The following is a 15565-nucleotide window of genomic DNA, read 5'->3' as shown; positions in this document are numbered from 1 at the left end:
TACAAGTGCAGCACATTAAACATAAAAAGGCTAGTTTTCTCTTCCCTCCCTGGGCAAACTTTATTAAAGAACTATCGGTGAAACTGAGTCCAGAATAAATGTGTTCTACAGAATTATCCGCTTATGAACTCTTATTGTGTAATATCGAAGCTTTTGGTTTGTGTACTGTCAACATACTGAAAAGAGGATAAATTAACAAGAGGACTGAGGGTGGCTGCAGGGCCGAATTATTTTTAGTAGAAGACCATTTATAATGTCAATTGAGGATAACCCAAAACGTTCTGAAAAAGAGATGAGAGCAAACCTGGTTTGAGTTTATCCTTAAGGTATGGAACTAAATTGTATTCCTTAAGCACAAGCTCCCAGTCCAAATCCGGAATAGTCAGATTTGCCAGTGTTCCAAGACATTCTATCACAAATTCCTCATCTTCTTCATCGGAAACTTGAGCTGCCAGATCACCAACATAATCCTACAAAAATAGCATAACAATTAGTAGGATCAAAACAAAATGTTTGTTTATGCATTGTGGATCTAGGTGAGACATAAAACTTGAAAAAACAAGCACTGATGAATAATTAAATACTTCATCATGCCACTGAAATCATTAAAGATGAAAACTGTAAGATATAAACACAGGTGACCATTTAGGAATTTAAAGCGAGACTACAAAGCTGCGTTATTTGCGGATCCATTCTATTACAACTACAGATGATTATTTAATCCCGAAGAAGCCTGCTTTTACTCACCATAACTACAGTAATGGTGCTGCAGTCAGCATTGTATAGTACAGCAAGAGGTATTAGATTAACACCTAAAGTCTGCTACAAGCATGATAATGTAGCACCTGGCAGAAAATACAGGAAACCTTTATCACTAGTGAATAAGAAATACAGGGAATGTCTTCTATTATCAAAATCACCAGGTGACCTTGCAAACATGAAGTCACGTATTACAAGCTGTTGGAGGGAGTGAATATCTTCAAAGGTATTTTCCAACAACAGCTGACAAAGAAGCATCTCATGCAACAGACCGATTGCAAACATTCAACATCCTTCAGAAGATAAAGTTACTTACCTTAGGTAATGCTCTTTCTTGTAGATACTTTATATAACCATTGAGTCCTCACTGCCCTCCCTCCTCCCCTTTCTGTAGGGTGGACTATTAGAGTTTACAAAAAGTTCCCAAGTTAGATTTTGTACACTGACATTCTTTCAATTAGGCACTGTCGTTCTGCATCGGGGGATGTAGAAGAGGTTAAAAAGAAAACTGATGACAGTGCACATAAGTGATGCCTATATACAGCTCTGGACAGTCACTTCTGGAAGCAGTGTAAGGTTGTAACATAGTCCAATGGCAATACCTACCTGCATGTGGGAGCAATTGCTAAGAAAAGTTCTGGGTCCAGTATAGCACCTGGGGAATTCACATTAGGATGAATCTGTGGCTAAAAGTATTTCTCAGGGGACCCAGAGAGCACCGCGTAAGAAGCCAGCGTTTTAAAATCACTCCAGTGGCCGTAGCAAAACTCCTACAGATCTATCCTTTAAAATCATCTGCCTATCTGAAGCACATATCCTGCTGGAATACACCCAGGATTATAGTCAGGCCAATCTGAGACCCGGTAAAAGCACAGAAGCTAGTTTATTCACCGGAAGAAGGACCTCCTGCAACGCAGCCTAACAGACAGGAGTGGATCCCTTCCTTTTTGAGATGACGGAGCCATGTTAGGAGAAACGTTGGGGCCAAGCAAGCAGAGACAACCAGGTGATTCCATTCCACTCATGCAGTGAGCAAAACCAAATAATCATGATGAAAAGGCAACAACAGCTAACTGGATTTAATGACACTGACATTGTGAATGATGTGAAGCAGCTGCAGAGTTTTAAAAGCCTAGCAGCACAGTGCACGTTGTTGAGCTGGGGAGAAGAGAGCTGAGGAAATCATACAGAAAACCGGGCGGCAAAACTGTGCACATTTTATTGAAAGACAACTCCAAAGTAGCCGAATGCTGTTGCAGACAAGGCATCATAGCAGTCCGTCTGCAAAGACAAGTTATACATACCTTCGGTAAAGCTTTATCTAGTACAGACTATCTAGACGCAGATTTCTTGCCATAAAATTAACATGAGGGTCAGAACGGATCTGGAAATCTTTCATGCGCAGTACCCCTGCTTGCCTGCAGGTGGTATTGTTTGGCTCCACGTGGCATTGCCAGCATTGTTCGCGCTGGAAGTGACATGCATGGTGCTTATTTAGGCACCACCCAAACGCATTGATATCAGATTTTCCAAGGCAGAAGAGCGGAGCCATGAAGACCACTACCGTGAAAAACTAGGTGGCTGAGAGGGGAACAAACCTGACCTTAGAAATCTGTCTGCAGAGTGGGGAGGATCGGTGGCTAAGTATGGAATCTGCAGCTAGACAGAGTATCAGATTAAGCGTTGCCAAAGGTAAGTAACTTATTCGTCTGATATTGACTTCTAGCTGCAGATTCCTTACCTTACAATAGATACCCAAACAATACCTCCTCTGAGGTGGGTTCGAGGAATTAATTCACACTAGAAAGTTTGGAAGGACCAAACGGGCAAAATTCCCATCCCATCGGACCTGACTGTCCAGAAAGTAGAACTTAGTGAACACTTGGGCTAATGCAGTGGTCGCTGCCTCAGCTCTGATGGAATGAGCACGCAAACCCTTAGGAGGTTTCTTCTTGGCCAGCGCGGGGCAGATTTAATGTAGAGCATGATCCATCAGATGGTCCACTTCTGCACAGCCTTTCCCTTCCTGGCTCCATTATACCCTACAAAGAGGTGGTCGTCCACCAACAATTCTTTCATGCAATCAAAATAGATTGACAACACTCTTTTTGGGTCCAGACAATGGTTTAACTCCTCTTCCTAAGAGGGATGTGGCTGAACATTAAAGGAAGGCAGGGCGATGGGCTGGCCTACATAAAAGGGAGTGACAAGTTTCAACATAAAGAAAGCTCACCTATGAAACAACTTGTCTGGGAAGATGGTTAGGTGCTGATGCTTCGATGAGAAGGCCTGGAGCTCACTGATCCTCTGGATAGACAATATTGTTACAGGAAGGTCGTCTTAACGGTAAGGAGCCTGAGAGGGCAGGTATGTAGCGGCTCAAAGGCAGCGCACATCAGAAATGCAGATATGGGACTGAGGAACGACTGAGCCATGCTAAAGTGTGAAGATGGAAACATAAGTTGGAGACCTTTCAAAACAAACTAATAACACAGGATTTGAAGAGGGGTGGCTGATCAGGCAGCCAAGGGAAGGCTGAGATGGCAGGAAAATAGCCCTTTAATGTGCCTAGAGCAGAGCCCTGCTCAGCAAGAGAGAGAATAGACAAACACCTGAGAAAGGGGAGCAGAAAGAGGGTCAACTTGCTTTTCTGTACACCAGGTCACAAATTTGATCCTGTGGCAGACATATTACGTCTTGGTGGAGAGACACCTGGTTGCCAAGATAACAATGCAGACTTTGGGCAGAAGGTCAAAGCCTGTTAACTGTTGCAGCTCAATCTCCAAGCATAAAGGCGGACCACAGACATGTATGGGTGGAGGACCCTCCCCTGCTGCTGCGACAGAAGACCCTCCCAAAGGGGCAGCCTGATCGGAGGACCATGCACAACAGCTCAGGATGTCAAACTCTCTTAACCCAGTTTTGCAGCCACAAGAATGGCTTGGACCTAGTAGCTCCTGATCTTCTTGAGAACCCTGGGCAGGAGTGGTATGTGTGAAAAAGTGTACAAGAGGCCTGCGCTCCAATCAAGACAAAAACCGTTGCTGAGCGAGAGTTACCTTAGAAATCCCAGCACACAAAACTGCTTGGATTCTGCGTTCTTGGCAGTAGTGAACAGATCTAAACAAGGCTCTCTCCACTACTGAAAGAGACCTTGCACATCCTCTGGATAGAGAAGCCATTAGTGATCTGCTAGGCATCTTCGGCTGAGTTTATCTGCCCTGGCGTGCTGAGAGCCCACCAGTTGTCGAACCACGAAGGATATGCCCTGACATTACAGCCATGTCCAGAGGCCTAGGGCCTTTTGACAAAGGGTCCACGACCCCACCTCCACCATGTTTGTTGCAGTACCACATGGCAGTGGTGCTGTCCATAAGTACCTGCACTTTCCTTCCCTTGATGGAGGGTAGAAAAGCTTTCAGTGCCAGCTGCATTTCCTGGAGCTCTAGTAGGTTGATCTGGAGTCCGGATTTTGCCAGAGACCAGAGGCCTCTGATCTCCACGTCTCTCAGATTGTTGCCCAACCCAGGAGTAACACATCATCACTGTAGGAAAGTGCCATCTTTCTAGCATAGTTACCCCCACTTTCTGCCTGATGTCAGTGTGTTTAGACTGTAATTCACTGTGATCCTGCTAATCAGGACCCCAGTGACTGTGCTCTCTCCTCTAAACTTGGTTGCCAGTAAACTTTTTACACCCACAATTGGCATACTGCTGCACCCATGTAAGTCTATAGTATATGGTGCTTAGATCCCCAGGGCATTGGTACACCATGGGTCTCCCTTGGGCTGCAGTATATATCGTGCCACCCACAGGAGCCCAAGCAAACTGTCTCTGCAGGCCTGCCATTGCAGCCTGAATGAAAGAGTGCATGCACCCTTTTACCACCATATCTGGTCACTGCACTTAGACACTATAAGTTACCCCTTTGGTAGGCCCTTCAGCCTAACGGTAGGGTGCATGTCGCTAAGCGTGAGGGTACGCCTGCATAAGCAGGGTGCCACTACAGACCCCAGGCCATTTCCTGGACTCTGTAAGTGCGGGGAAGCCATATTAAGGTATGTAAAGGACACTTGTCAATAAGAGTGGTCCAACTACATAACAGCTTTTCCGAACCTAGGCATGTCTGGTATCAAACATGTTGGAATCATGCAGTGTTATGTGCATGATACCATGTCCTCTGGGGGTTTCTTACAGGATGCCCCCAGTTTTGCCTGTACAGCCTTACAGGGTCTAGCTGCCAGCCCACGCTGCTGCTGACCCCACACACTGTTCTGTCCTCCTGCTGGTGAGCGAGGCTAAGACCAGAGAGGCAGTACAAGGGATTTCCTGCAAGGTAGAGGCGTGACCACCTCCCTCAGTGTATTAGCTGTCTAAAGTCTGGGGTGGGATGGCCTCAGAGCGCACCAGTCTGCTTTGAAGGGCACATTTGGTGCCCTCCTTGCACAATCCGGTTTGCACCAGCTCAGGAACCCTCAGATCCCACTCTGGCGCAAAACTACACAAAGGACAGGGGAGTGACCACCACCCTGTTTAGCTCCTCCCCTAGGGAGGTGCACAGAACTCTGACAGGCGGCCACTTGATTCTGCCATCTTAAAAATAAGATGGGCAGAGGCCCCTGGGAGCATTGGACTGGTTAGGCGAGACAGATTACTTCCCTGCCCACCTCTGATAAATGGGTCACTTCAGAGAGTGACCACACACCCCTTTTAGGGTTACTTGAGGGCTCCCTTGCAGGTGAGTCCTCAGATTCATCGAGCAAGACACTCCAAGGAAAACTCTGCACAACATCTTCTGCCCCAGGCCTCTGGAGCCGATATGGTCTGCTTCAGGTAGGAAGATACCCACTGTAACAATGTTTCTCTGGATCCTGCAAGAACTCTGCAACATCCAAGACTGTGCATCCTTCAGGGTCACAAGGACTCTGTTTGCACCTGAAAGCACAAAGGCATCTTCCTTGGAGTGAAGGAGTCACTCCCCTGCATCCCCAGGCACCTAAAAGCAACATCGACCGGCTGGTGTCTTCTGCTGTCCCACGGACATCGGAAGATCCTGCTTCACAGGTGGTGAGTCTGTGGCTTCCTCTGGATCCTGTTTGTCTTCTGACAAACCTGGGAGATTGTGGGCCCCTGCCACTGGACCGGGAACCCCTCTGCACCGTGACTGTTGCACTTGCCAAGACTTGTTGACTCTTCCTCCAGAGGATTTTCAGATGCCAAGAAGACCCAGCCTCCTTGTCCTTGAACTCCTGCGATCTGGGACTTCCGTTTTGTCGTGCTGGTGAAGTCTCCTTGTTACTCCCTGTGTCTATTGCCTGTGGGTCACTCGTGGAGGCTCCACTGGCTTCTGCTGACCCTCCTGCCTGCTGGGGGCCAGTCGTGACTCCCTCTCAAGGGTAGAGTCTCTCAGACCTTCCTTGTCCCTAAAACTTTGAAAACACTTCTTCAAGTTCAAGCTGGCATTTGCCAGTGCTTGTTGGTGACCTTGCTGGTCAATGACCCTCTTGGTATCTGGCGACCATCGAGGGACAGCTCGTAGGCAACTCCTGGACAGAGCAGAAGGACTTCTTCTCCCACAGCCCTGTAGGATCATCACCTCTAGGAGGGTGGGTATTACTACCTGCACCACCTGAGCACCTCCAAGGGTTCTGCACTCTGTCCCCTTAATTTACAGCTCCTCCAAGTCCAGAATCCATCCCTGGGTTTCACCAGTGTGGTCCACGGGTTGTGACAGCAGCTGGACAATTTGAGGCATCCACTGAATGCAGATAGAGACCCTTCACCCCTCTGCATCCAGCCCTGGTGTAGTTATTCAGTCTTCTGGGTGTCCTGTGGTGGGGCCACTCTCCAACCTTCCTCTCGTCTGCTGGTTTCCTCGGGGTCCACCGGGAAGGGTCCTGAATCCCACAAACTCAAACCACAACTCTCTGTGTTAGCCTATGGGATGACTGGGTGGGTGATTACCTTGCACCTGGTCGCTGGGGACACTTACTGTACTTAATTCTTCTGTTTCTATCTACCGCCAGCCCCTAGCTTACTACCACACTTACCATGGTTGAGTTCTCTATTTCACACTCCACTTTGTTAGTATATGGTTTGGCCCTCCCATAGGGGACTGTATATTTTATGCTATTTCTGTTGGTTATTTTTTGTATTTATTGTGTGTAGATATCTCCAAAGGGAAATATACCCACGCTAGTCTAGTAGTAGTGCTGTAATAAAATATCCTTTATTTTTTCAACACTTGTATGGTTCTTTCTTGTGAGTGAGTTCCTGTCTGACTACTGTGATATTGTAAGTGCTTTACATTTCTACTGGATAAGCTTCAGTTGCTCGCCTCAGCTACCCCTAGAGAGTTTTTTGCTATCTGGACACCTATTCACTATCACCAAGGGTTGCCTGGACTCAGTATAGGGTGCCACACCAGACGTGCACACCATAAACTGAGCCAGCCTCCTACTATCACCACTGTCAGATCTGCTGGGGAAGGGAGAGGGGTCTGCCGCTGACCCAATCACAGTTTGTTAACCACCACTGCAGATCTTTCGCAATTCCCTCCAAGATCTGGACCACGCCCGCAAGATTCCCCTGATGCTGCACCTACTGGAACTTCAGGTCTCACTGAAGAGCCAGCATTTGCCAATGGGTATGTATCACAAGCAGGACATAGGAGGCTATGAGGCCCATCAGCCTCACTGAAACCCTGAATAATACTGAAATATCGGTATCATAGCCTGAATATCCTGTCCAGAACAGCTCCAACAAAAGGGAGCATCTGAAATGGAGTCAAGTGTGACTTGAGCACGTTAACAGTGAACCCCAGAGTTCTGTCATAGTCTGAATGGTGAGAGACAACTGCCTGGGGCGAGCCCGCCTTCAACAACCAGTCATCGGGCTAAGCAAATACTGGTACCCCGATCTCCTCAGATGAGATGCAAGCACTACCATCACCTTGGTGAACACCTGAGGGGCGCTGACAAGGCCAAAAGGGAGCATGGCGAACTGAAAGTGCTTGTGGACCACCGCGAACCACAGGTAACATATATGTGGGCAGGCAGGAAGAAATATCGAAAAAGAAATCCTGAAAATTCAACGCCACCATCCAGTCTCTCGGGTCTAGCCAGACAGACTTTCAACGACCGTGAGCATTTTGAATTTCTCCTTTTGAAGAAGAAATTGAAGGCACAGGTCTAGGATAGGACGAAGGCGTCCGTCTTTTTTGTGCACCAGTAAGTAGTGGGAATAATAACTGCAACCTACTTCTTTATGGCTCCCTTTGCCAACAGAGATGGCACTTCCTGGTGGAGTAAGGATAGATAGTCCTCAGTCAGCCTTTTGCACGTGGGTGGCATGAGTGAAGGGTTAGTCACAAAGGGGAGGGAGTAGCCCCTTCGGACAATCTGTAGAACCCAGTGATCTGATGTTATAGAAATCCAGTGGAACAGACTATGTTGTATCCTGCCTCCCACCGGTTGCCCATGATGGTTCGCGGGAGACCTGAAGTGTTGTGGAGGCTGTGGCTGCCTGGAGGGTGGTGGACTGGCAGACCTCTGGCTGCTCGACCCACAGGGTCTGAGAGTACCATGCCCTTGGCCATGCAGAGGCTGGGAAAGTTGTGTGCCATGGTAGCTGCGTAAGGATGTGGCTGTCAGCCTGTCTTGTGGCCACGAAAGGAGCAAAAGGTGGACTGGGGATGGTAGGGGGAAAGGGAAAGTCCCAAGTACCTGGTTGGAGCTCTGCTATACTTTAAGCACTCCAGTGCTGAGTCCGCCTTGTCTCTGAAGAGACGGAAGTCATCAAAGGCATGTCCATAAGTGAGGCTTGGACATCCGCTGAAAAGACAGCCCTTCTCAGCCAGGCGTGGTGCCATAAAGTTACTGACGAAGAAACTGCTCTGCCTAGCAAGTCCGTCATATCCAGCCCACATCTGATAGTCAACTTGGCTGAATCTCTCCCATCTACTATAGCTTGCGGGAGTATGGTGCGGGCCTCATCTTGGTCCCTGGGCAGCACCTGCACAACCGGTGCATGGGAGTAACATTCCAAAGGCACGTGGTGTTCATGGACTGCAGTGCCAGGCTAGTGGTGAAATATAACATTCTTGCCTAAGGTGTCCAGCCTCTTGGATTCCCTATCCGGTGGAGTGGTAATGAATGTGCCAGGGTTTACACGGGAAGTGGAGGCTTGAACCACAAAGCTCTCCAGGGTAGGGTGTGGATTGAGTAAATTGAAGTCCCCTGGGGCATGATGATAGTGTCAGGCAATTGTCCTGCTAACAGGAGCCCCTGTGCTGGGCTTGGACCAGGTCCCAAGCAGGATGTCCATAAGAGCTATAATCAACGGGAGAAGTGGCTCAGAGGAGGGGAGAAGTTCCAGCTGAGGATCCTCGTCAAGACATTAGTCTTGACTGCCACTGAGGGCAGGCTAAGGACCAGGACCTTGGCCACTCTTCTCACGATAATAGCAAAAGAAGCTCCCTCCTCCAAACCCACAGTAGGAGGAGAGACAATGCCAGTATCTAGGGAGGTGTACATTTCACTGGCGTCCGCCATGTCCTCTCACCAGTCCATGATGTTCATAAGGTAGCCAGTAGCAAGTGGATGACAAATAACTGCCTTAAGCTTAATTATAGGAAGACAGAGGTCGTACTATTTGGTAAGGACACTTCTTTCTGGTCCCCCATGTGATGGCCACAAGCCTTAGGATCTCTTTAAATGCCTGTTAGAAAGGGAAATCATTTAGGCATTATGGTTGATGACAAATTGACCTTTACTGACAAAATCAATGCAGTTCCTCCTCTTCATTCCACACCTTAAGGACAATAAAAAAAGATTTTACCTTTTATTCCATTCTACCTCCAAAAGACAGTTATAGTGACCCTTGTACTACCCAAAATAGAGTACTGCAATGCCCTTTATGTGAACATGCAACAGAGACTATTTAACAAACTTCAAATTCAGCAAAATACAGCAGCTCGGGTTCCTTTAGGCATACCCAAATTCCAGCTGGGATCTCAGTCCTTGCAGAAGCTTCATTGGCTGCCATTCAGAAAATGTACTGCCTTCAAGGCCCTCTGCATTCCCCATAAGCCTCTCCAAGAAGTTGGCCATGAATACCTGAAATACAGGTTTAAGTGGTACATTCCTAGCAGGACTCTTTGTTCCACCTTCATCAAAAATGTAGTGTTTCCCAAACCCAAGCATTCCTCATGGGGCTGCAGATGCTTCATCTACTGTGTAAAGAAAGTATGGAATAACCTTCCACTTTATCTAAAATCCCTGACCAATGTACTACAATTCAGGAAGGCACTAAAAACGTAGTTGTTTTCCAATCTATAGAGTCTAGGCATGCTTATGATTGTGCTGACAACTGCAAGCGTCAAGTCGCCTTTTGGGCATATATACACTTAATAAGAATATATAACATAACGTGTTGAGATCTAGGGGCTGGAATTCCTGAGGGTCCAATGGCCCCTCCCAATCTTCCCCAAGTTTTAGTTCACAGAAATAGGCTCCATTCTGGAGGGCAAGGCTCCAAGTTGGTGCCGGAGTTGGGGGACACCCCTCCAGCTCCATGTTGGAGTCGGAGATGAGAATTGAGACAAGTCTGCTGGAGGGCACTGGGAACGTCAACATCGGGACTGGCATAAGTGAAGGTCAAGGTAGTACGACCGGTGCCAGTACAGATCCATCCGTGGATCCCAGGGGCCCGACTGACGGCAGGTGCAGACCCACCAGCAGGGAACCAATAGGGGCCCCACCTAAACCGGTGGGGACGAGGTGCATGTCTTTATAAAATTTGCATAGTTGGGTGGGGGTCGCTCCGGCTCCCAGAAACATAGTGAGGTGTGGACCTTATCAAGGTGCAGGCTCAACCATGGGGCCAGGCCCTGAATGATGATGCTCCCTGTCTCATTGGATGACTGGTGTAATTGAAGACCTCTGAAGTCTTAGTTTTTTTTCTTCTTGCAGCATTTACCAGAACGCCCGGGTGACTTTGACTACAATGAAGATTGATGACTCTGCAACCAATCCCAGGAATTTCCTCTCAACAGGGTTCAAGAGCGTCGCAGAGCAGCATGGAGCTTCAGGGACCGCTCTCTTAGGGCCTTGGGGTGCATGGTGCAGCAGTCGATGCGTGTCTTTGCATTCTGGTCGCACTCCAGGCATCAGAGACAGACAAGATGCGAGTCAGTCACCAACGGACAGATGACGCAGGGCTTGAAGCCAGCTTTCCTAGTGGACATCCTTGCAACACCAGGAGAAAGATCTCAAAAAATGTTGAATAAAGGTCAATCAAAAAATGACTGGGGTAGCTCTTGCTAAATCTGCGCACACTGGCTCAGAAAGAAAAGAACTGGCGTCAATGTGTGGGGTGGTGTCTGTGAAGATATGTAATTTAAGACACATGAGTGTTGAGAATTTGTATTCCAGTCACAGCAGTTTTTGATACGTATCTGTAGGAAGGTGGTTCTGTATATACTATCTCACAGTGAGAGATAATGTGCACAGAGTCCAAGGGTCCCCTTAGAGGTTGATAGTGGCAAAATTAGATAATACTAATGCTCCATTTTGTGGTAGTGTGGTCGAGCAGTAGGCTTATCAGAGGGTAGTGTTCAGCATTTGTTGTACACACACAAACAATAAATGAGGAACACACACTCAAAGACTTAACTCCAGGCCAATAGGTTTTATATAGAAAAATACATTTTCTTAATTTATTTTTAGAACCACAAGATTTAAATTTGAAGTAAGTACATAAAATGCAAGGTACTTCAAACAGGTAAGTATAGAACTTTGATTTAAAACAGTAGTAACTCAGTTTTGGTTAAAATGGCAAATAGCTATTTTAAAAGTGGACACAGTAAAAATCAACAGTTCCTGGGGGAGGTAAGTTTTGGTTAGTTTCTCAGGTAAGTAAAGCACTTACACAGTCAGTCTCCTGGGCACAGGCAGCCCACCGTTGGGGGTTCAAGGCAACACAGGGCCAGTCAGGTGCAGAGGTCAAAGGAGGGCCCAAAACACATAGGCGCCTATGGAGAACATGGGTGCTCTGGTTCCAGTCTGCTAGCAGGTAAGTACCTGCGTCCTTGGGGAGCAGACCAGGGTTTTTTTGTAGAGCACTGGGGGACACACAGCACACAAAACACACTCTCAGAGGCACAGGGGGGCCGGGTGCAGTGTGCAAAGTAGGTGTCGGGTTTGCTATAGAAAGCAATGGAGGGACCCAGGGGTCACTCTGGCGATGCAGGCAGGGCACAAGGGGGCTTCTCAGGCCAGCCACCGACTGGGTTAGGATGAGGGCCGCCTGCTGGTCACTCCTGCACTGGTAGGTGGTTCCTCTTGGTCCTGGAGGCTGCAGGTGCAGTGCTTGGTCCAGGCGTCGGGTTCCTTTGTTACCAGGCAGTCGCGGTCAGGGGGAGCCTCTGGATCCTCTATGCAGGCATCACCGGGAGGTGCAGGGAGGCCAACTCAGGGTGTCCACGTCGTTGGAGTCGCCCGGGAGTCCTCTCTGCAGTGTTTGTTGTCCTGAACTCGAACCGGGAGTGTCGGGTGCAGAGTGTGAAGACTCATGCTTCTGGCGGGAAGTGAAAGTCTCTTTAAAGTTGTTTCAAAGTTGCAAGTTTGTTGCTGTTTCTGAACAGTGCCGCTGTTCTCTGGAGGTTCTTGGTACTTTGGGTGCAGGGCAGTCCTCTGAGTCCTCAGAGGTCGCTGGTCCCACTGGATGCGTCGCTGTGCAGGTTCTTTGAGTCTGGAGACAGGCTGGTAGGGCTGGGGCCAAGTCAGTTGGTGTCTCCGTCATCTCTGCAGGGCTTTCAGGTCAGCAGTCCTTCTTGTTGTTGTAGGTTGCAGGAATCTGAGTTCCTGGGTTCAGGGTCACCCCTAAATACTGGATATAGGGGTGTGTTTAGGTCTGGGGGCTACACCCTCTTTGTGCCTCCTCCCTGAGGGGAGGAGGCACATCCCTATTCCTATTGGGGGAATCCTCCAAAACCAAGATGGAGGATTTCTAAAGGCAGGGGTCACCTCAGCTCAGGGCACCTTAGGGGCTGTCCTGACTGGTCGGTGACTCCTCCTTCTTTTCCTCATTATCTCCTCCGGACTTGCCGCCAAAAGTGGGGGCTGTGTCTGGAGGGGCGGGCATCTCCATTAGCTGGGATGCCCTGGGGCGATGTAACAACAGGCATGAGCCTTTGAGGCTCACCGCCAGGTGTTACAGTTCTTGCAGGGGGATGTGAGAATCACCTCCACCCAATGCAGGCTTTGTTCCTGGCCACAGAGTGACAAAGGCACTCACCCCATGTGGCCAGAAACTCATCTGGTTGTGGCAGGCTGGCAGGAACTGGTCAGCCTAACACTAGGAGTAGGACTGGCATGCAGGCAGCATCTCTAAGCATCTGTGTGCATTTTGCAATAAATCCCTCACTGGCATCAGTGTACATTTATTGTGCTGAGTAGTTTGATACCAAACTTCCCAGATTTCAGTGTAGCCATTATGGAACTGTGGAGTTCGTGTTTGACAGATTCCCAGACCATCCAGTGGTTCCCAAACTGGGAGCTGCAGCTCCCTGGTGGCCATCAAAACTAGCCAGGGGCGCCGCACACAGTTTGGGATCCACTGGCTGTGGTTTTATTGTGTCCGAACTGGAAAAAGCTTAGTGGTTAACAAACTGTGTGCAGCGTCCCTGGCTAGTTTTGATGGCGCACCAGGGAGCCGCGGCTCCCAGCTTGGGAACCAATGCAACCCTGCACTTACAATGTCTAAGGTTTGGCTTAGACACTGCAGGGGCATAGTGCTGATGCAACTATGCCCTTACCTATGGTATAGTGCATCCTGCCTTAGGGCTGTAAGGCCTGCTAGAGGGGTGACTTACCTATGCCACAGGCAGTGGGTTAAGGCATGACACTCTGAGGGGAGTGCCATGTCGACTTAGTAATTTTCTCCCACCGGCACACACAAGCTGTGAGGCAGTGTGCATGTGCTGAGTGAGGGGTCTCCAGGGTGGCATAATACATGTTGTAGCCCTAAGAGACCTTCCCTGGCCACAGGGCCCTCGGTACCAGTTACAAGGGACTTATATGTATGCCAGGGCTCTGCCAATTGTGGGAACAAGGGTACAGTTTAGGGAAAGAACACTGGTGCTGGGGCCTAGTTTGCAGGGTCCCAGCACACTTTCAATCATAACTGGCATCAACAAAAGGCAAAAGATTAGGGGGTAACCATGCCAAGGGAGATATTCATGACCAAGGTTGAAATTGATATAAGAAATTGTTCAAGGATGTGTGAAAAGCTTTGGATGCATGAGGAACGAGGTTTAAATGTTGACACACGTGAGTGGTTTTAAGATTTAATATTTATGTTTCTTTAAAGACCTGCACGAATAATATCCAGAACAGATTGCCTGGTTGTGGTAAATCAAATGTGATGGCTTTGAAAAACAGTTGATGAATTTGGAGATATATTTCAAATAATAATAATAATAATATAATAAATAGAAAACCACTGTAACCCTCTGCACCGCACACTGATGTTTGTATTGGAGATTTAAGAACTGAATTGGAAAGAAAAGGTTGCCGGGGGTGATTCTGTCTCTACTTATAGTTTGTTGGAAGTAGAGACAGCGCATTGTTCCCTGGCCCTTAAAACTGTGCCAGGAGCTTCGCCCATCCAATGATTGCCAAACTTCTCAATTACCAAGACTGCAATACAATACTGAGAGTGGCCTGAAGAAAAAAGGACATGCAATTTGAGGGAAACATTTTTGTTTTTTGTACAGTCTTTTGTATAGCACTTCATTTTGTTATGTTATAATTTTTTGTTTGTATAATTTATTTGTTGTTTATAGGGTTTTGCTATTTGTCACACAGTTGTGAGAGTGTGACCTGTAGACACTAAGCTTAATCTAATTTAATTGATTTATTTTGAATAAAGAAATATAGTCTCCCAGTGATTAATTCATGTTTCCACTGAGTTACTTGGTCTTGTATCTATCCCTAGTGGACTCTTGTATTTTGCCTTTGTTTTTGTCACTGGTCCAGTGGGGTTAGAGGGCTCCCCCTCTTTGTTTAGTGTAAGTAAACCTTCTGCGGCACAAAGAAGGGGCACAGTCCATAGTGACTACATAAGTACTGAGCCCTTTGGAGACGCTGAATAGATGGACACTCCCTCAATGACTTTTCATGCTGGTTGGACTGGTATGGTGAGGCTGTCATGCTCTCTCCCATTATTTAATGCAAAAGATGCCAAAAGAGCCCCACTCATCAAGAATTGCATGCAAAATACTTTAGCAATTGAATTTGTGAACATGTAACATGTGAAAAAGACATATGATCCACTGGTATTAAGTTGGTATGGTTACATGTAGCAGGTCAAAGTATATAACAAATGCCACTTTGGCCTCACCCCACCTCTGCTGTTTTCCAGGTTGGAGCTTCACCTATTGATTATGTTATGCTTATGCAATTATTTCCTTAAGTTCTAGTCAGGGTTTGTGTCTCGATATGGGAAGGGGGTAGTGGGGTGGGGCATTAATGGTCATTACGAGAAACGAAACCAAAACAGATCCATGTTGCAGTGAGATGCAAATAGGGCACACCACCCTTTATGTTAAGGCCCAGAACACAACCAAGCAAAAGTAACATGATAACACCGGACACAGTCCGTAAGACTGCCTGCAATCAATCTGAGAACGATGACGTGGAATGTAAATGGTCTGAATAACCCATACAAGGTGAGACAAGTAATGGCCTGTGTGAAGTGACATAATGTAGGAAAGTACCCTCTTTATGGCATGGTTACCTCTTGC

General features: G+C 47.6%; 1 protein-coding gene across 1 annotated transcript in view; it reads right to left on the bottom strand.

Annotated features, from left to right (window-relative positions):
• The window catches only part of KIFAP3 (kinesin associated protein 3), a 1147560-nt gene that overhangs the window by 416947 nt on the left and 715048 nt on the right, over positions 1-15565 (bottom strand). The window contains exon 14 of the mRNA XM_069231084.1: positions 305-470. Within this exon, the coding sequence (XP_069087185.1) occupies positions 305-470 (166 nt within the window). The remainder of the gene's footprint in view (positions 1-304; positions 471-15565) is intronic.

Source organism: Pleurodeles waltl, chromosome 4_2 (assembly GCF_031143425.1).
Source record: "Pleurodeles waltl isolate 20211129_DDA chromosome 4_2, aPleWal1.hap1.20221129, whole genome shotgun sequence".
Taxonomy (NCBI): domain Eukaryota; kingdom Metazoa; phylum Chordata; class Amphibia; order Caudata; family Salamandridae; genus Pleurodeles; species Pleurodeles waltl.
Note: the sequence above shows the minus strand (reverse complement) of the source record. Positions and strands in the feature narration are given on the sequence as shown.